This window comes from Glossina fuscipes, unplaced genomic scaffold (genome assembly GCF_014805625.2).
Source record: "Glossina fuscipes isolate IAEA_lab_2018 unplaced genomic scaffold, Yale_Gfus_2 1, whole genome shotgun sequence".
Taxonomy (NCBI): Eukaryota; Metazoa; Arthropoda; class Insecta; order Diptera; family Glossinidae; genus Glossina; species Glossina fuscipes.
Window position 1 is genome coordinate 18,269,101 of NW_023998415.1, and position 5,055 is coordinate 18,274,155.

At 34.0% G+C, this 5,055-nt stretch overlaps 1 protein-coding gene across 2 annotated transcripts; it reads left to right on the top strand.

Annotated features, from left to right (window-relative positions):
• Nucleotides 1-3,098: 3,098 nt before the first annotated feature.
• LOC119631927 lies at nucleotides 3,099-4,307 on the top strand. 2 transcript variants are annotated; one of them, XM_038024516.1, is made up of 3 exons: nucleotides 3,099-3,102; nucleotides 3,213-3,701; nucleotides 3,780-4,307. In XM_038024516.1, the coding sequence occupies exons 2-3, from the start codon at nucleotides 3,231-3,233 to the stop codon at nucleotides 4,200-4,202; spliced, it is 894 nt and encodes a 297-aa protein (XP_037880444.1). In that variant the 5' UTR covers nucleotides 3,099-3,102; nucleotides 3,213-3,230; the 3' UTR covers nucleotides 4,203-4,307. The 2 variants fall into 2 exon arrangements, with proteins under 2 accessions (XP_037880444.1, XP_037880443.1); XM_038024515.1 differs by lacking the exon at nucleotides 3,099-3,102 and having other exon boundaries at nucleotides 3,135-3,701.
• The last annotated feature ends 748 nt before the right edge of the window (nucleotides 4,308-5,055 follow it).

Here is a 5,055-nt window from a genome sequence, read left to right on the forward strand (position 1 = left end):
TTTTCTTAAAGATTGCTAAGGTTACCGAAAAGACTTGCTAACAGGAACGATGCGGGTAACAGTTTAGTTTTCCATTATGCTTATCTTTAGTAAAGTCACATGCAAACTCACATAAGGTAGGAGAAAATTGGAGAACCCCTTAGACAATGCTTTATACCTTCGCGTCTTGCATTGTCCAAGGAATCAATGAATAATGGAAAACGCTTGGGAGATAATTTCTACAATATAATGTCAAATATCCTCAAATTAAGAGAAAACAAAGTTTCACAATGAGAAGTCAATCAACGGTATATAGATGTGGCTGAGTATTGACTGCACGTCTTAAAGCATGTCCGTACAGTGCCACAAGATTGAAAATTGTTAAATGCACGAACTTATTGAACGAAATTGTTCTTTTTTATAATTGTATAAAATTTTTATATACGTGGAATGATTATTGTAATCATTACAGACAAATATTTGCCAAGTTTGCAATTAGTTATTATATTGAATTGTTATGGTAGCGCCCTGGCCATATTTTAAAATGTCTCGAAGTACAAATACTTCCTTTAGCAAATTGTTTCAATAGATAGATATAACGGATTGTTGGAAGAGTAGAAACTTCTTAGCCACATAAACCAATATTTTAACTTCCGCCATCCATTTCGAATAAGATTTGAAGTACAACACCGACCTTCTCTGGGTTTACATAGAGGAGTTTTATTAAAAATCTCTAATGTGAGCTTAACATTCTAAACGAACTCTAAGACGAGCATTGAAAATTGGTTTTTCCTTAAGAAAAAAGACTTCGAGATTAACACCATAATAATTTATCACGGAATGGAATAGCTAAGCTACCTGCACAAAAAAAAAAAAAAAATCGTAGAACCATTTCGCGTGGGTCTAATTAAGTCTTTGATATACATAATCAATCTGTTGTTAAATAATCGTTGTCCAAATGATAAGTGCACACCTATGCACAGTAGATACGTAAACACCGCAAAACCGTGCCTTAGTGCAGTGATGCAATGCAATAAGCAAATTGAACATATTGCTGGTATTCCAGTATTACAGCTGAACCATGCGCCATCTCTTGTTCTGACACATGAATGCATCGGCATTCATTTTCGATTTATTTACTTCTTTCTGTATGTATATATACATATATAGTGATTCATTTTTCTACTGATTTTCTTCTTTATTCTTCTTCTCGCTTCTCACACCTTACGCTAAGCGAAACAAGCGAAGTTTTTTAACAATCATTCATATCAGCCAGCTAGGCATGCGAAACGAGAGAAGATTTTATCTGTTTTCAGCCTTAGAATGTGTAAGCATATGAAATAATTTTTCGCTTACTTAATTAGAGAGAGAAAACAAGCACAGAGTGGTTATCAGTTGCTATTCCCCACTACAGAAAAAATTATTATTTTTAATAAGCCATTGAATGGTTGGCATTCGTGACGAAAGGTTTTTCTAATATTGAAATAACTAAGTAATAGCTTTGCACCAACTCGACTGATAATTGATCTCTCCGTTTTATCAAAGAAATTAATACGACATATGCGTATGCATATAAGGTGTCATCAGTAAATAGTACGAACAAATATTAAACTTGGAAAAATCTTCAATTCAAAATAATTTGTATAAGAAAAAGAATTGTATTTGGCACCTCTTTAACGCACAAATTATATAAACAAAAAGAAAAAAAACTATTTGCGTATACCTCGGTAAATATGTAACGCTTATGCATACATTATTTTAGAGGGTTACACCATGTTGGCAGACAAAAAAGAACTTTTTTGAGCATGTAACGATCCCTTCTCCTCAAGCAAGCTTGCCAAAGATTCCTTTTGCCACTTACCAAGCGCGGACCTAGCTTTGCTTAACGAGAGCTCAACACGCAAGTTAAAACGTAACCTATGGTAAAGTAGAACGCCTAAATCTGTGAACGAATCAACGTCCTCCAACTTGTGCGAATCAATGAAATATGGGGTAATGAATGACTTCTTAAGAAAGAGAGCTTCTCACAAGCTATTTAGAAAATGATTCTAAACTAAGCTAAGCTTGTTTATCCGACTGCGGTCTGTCCTTATATGCTTGCGTTCAATCTACAGGTCGTATATTGACATGTTCTAGCCGAAGCAGGAACGCTATTGAAAATGGTTCGTATCGTTTCACTTACTCGTTCTTGTGACAAGTTGCTATAAGAAAACATATTGAAATTTTTAAAATTTCGTGACAAAAATCGTTTAGTAATAATATTTCGGCAATTGCTTTGAAAGCATTGGCTCGGATAGGCCAATTTTTTGAAACCCTTGCCATATAATCGTTCCGACGAAAACTGAATCTTTATATGCTAAAAAGGCCTACTTTTCAATACTTCTTGATAAAAGTTCACTCATAATAATAATATGACATAAAAAATAACCTTGCGGAATTTGAACCACGCAGACCTCTTCTTCAGATCCGAACACATATAAGGATGTTAATGAAGAATCCAAGTAAGTTTGATTTGTAATATTTTATGATCAAAATCCGTCCTTAGTAAATCAACCAGAAGGAATTTGGCTCACATAGATCTATTACTTAGATCGACGGGCTCCCATGAAAGTGGCGACAAAGCTTAATTTGTGGTTTGTTATAACTAAAACAATTGGAAAACAATAAAATATTTGACAAGCAAATTTAACTTGCTAAAATTAGACCACGTCCACGTTTGAGTATCCTCCAATACAAGGGCTTTCATGAAAGTTATGCACATACGCGGCAAATAAGGTCGGCCTTGACTGATTATAGCATTCTTAGTTATCGTAAATACCTTTTATTTTCTTTGTCTTGTAAATACAACTTACACTTTACTTTTTTGATCGGCTGATGACTGAACTAAAACTGGATTAAAAAAAGACCTTAAGCTGGTAAGTGGATAACGCAATCAAAATTGCAAAGCGATCTCAGACCCGATAGTTGAAAGGCATATCCTCAAATTTGATTTCTGTTTCCGTTTGTCTACAGGTATGTTAATCAAAATATGCAAATAATTAGGCATGAACATGCCTGAGAAATAGTAAATGAAAATTGTTTAGCATGACAGCTGATATAATTGCTGCTTGCTTGGAAATCGATGTTAGCAATTCCATTGAGTCTTTAACGTAATCGATTAGAATAAACTCTTTTATTGACTATATAATATTTTCATAGATTAATTGTGCATTTTTCGTTTTACTTGTGTGAAGGGTTTTCTTTCACCATTAATGGTTGGGAAGTCATCGGTGTCAGCTTTGCAAGAATATTGTGCAGAAAATAAAATACCTGCTCCCACTTACGAATGGATTGATTCGGAAAGCGGTTCTTTCATTTGCAGAGCAACAGTAATGGAAGTTGAGGCGGATGGCAACGGACGTTCGAAAAAGGATGCCAAGCATCTAGCTGCTTCGAATATAATTAAGAAACTACGTTTACAGCATCCGGATATTGATGAGATCCCGCAAGTCGAACAAACGGAAATACCCACTACAGATATGATAGCGGTCTTGAGGGACTATTGTGTTCAGCACCAACATCCGTTACCCACATTCGAAATGGTACAAGAAGGTGGTACACCAGATGCTCCAGAATTTATTGCGCTTTGTACCTTAGCGTCTATTAAAAGACTTGGCATATCTGAAAAGAAAAAAGATGCTCGCCAAAAGGCTGCTTTAGCCATGCTAGTTGTGATCCAAGATGTAAGTTGCTTCTTATAAGCATTATAAAAAAACTATTCAATAAAAGTGCTTTTATGAAATTACATATATTTTCAATAGCGTAACGCACAACCTTTGGAACGAGATATGCAAATAATGTCGTTAGATGACAAAATGGAAGACGTTGAAGCTGAACGCTACCATAAATTTAAAACCTACCGGGAACTCACCGAATCCTCGCTAGGTGAAATTCCAGGTATATCGCTTTGCGAGCGTCACAATTACTTTAAAAAATTCCATAAACATTTGCGTATGGCGGCCAACAATATATTAGCAGACAGTTATGAAAGTGACCAAAATAAGCTTATGGAACTTTTTCAGGCTCTTAAAATTAATCCGAAAATTAGCAAAGTGCCATCTGCAAATACGTTAGAATTGACGGTATGTATTGAGCTTAACTGTGAATACGATGTATACTTTGCTAATCTTGAAAGTAAAATTTATAAGCAAGTTTTAAATTATTTTCAAATTATGTTAAATTAACTAATTCTCTGTCGGCGTTATATAGCTATTTAATATCTTTTTTAAATCTATTCAATAAACTTTCGTCAATTTTATGCATCGATGAACAAAACTGAAAAACAGATGTTTTTCTCTTCAAGCATTTTTTCTAGCATTTCCTTTGTAAATTGAGTAAATGTTTATGAACGTTTGTATGTTGTATAAAGTGTGAAAAATCCATTCTTACTAGACTTCTATTTCGGTTTGCAAACTAAACAATGTTTTACATAATCTGAATATACCGAAAATTGGGCCGACAGAAAAGTAGCAAAAAGTATCTTATGACGTACACCACTATTCTAAATAAAAGGCAATGGACCGTTCTTCTACATTAATTTACTAATTGTCGATAGAAAACGACTCCTAATGAGATCGATTATTGTTATTGTTTGTCTGGTGTATATGCACGTTTTTTATCCAATCTACAGGTAGTATCTTTGTAGATATTCAATACGCTGGCACTTTTTGCTCCAAGGTCGAGTGCTTTATTTTGACAATGCCTTTATATAGAAAAAATTTCCCATTTTTATCATCACTCAAGAAAGATCGTCGAAAAAGATTATATTGTTATACTAAAAGAATGTGCGAAATTTGCAAAGGATTGGTGCCTTCTATAGTACTTTAGTATAATAACTTAACACTAGTTTACTCTTCGGTCCTCTTCCGATAAAAGAAAAACAAGCCCTCATGTGACGGCAAGGATTCTACTATTTTATGATAATAATTATATATATAATATATACGTTACACAATAAGTAATTATTATATTGTTATGAAATTCGCTTTTTACAAGATACAGTCCGTATCACTAGATCGTGGATATTTTGATCAAGAG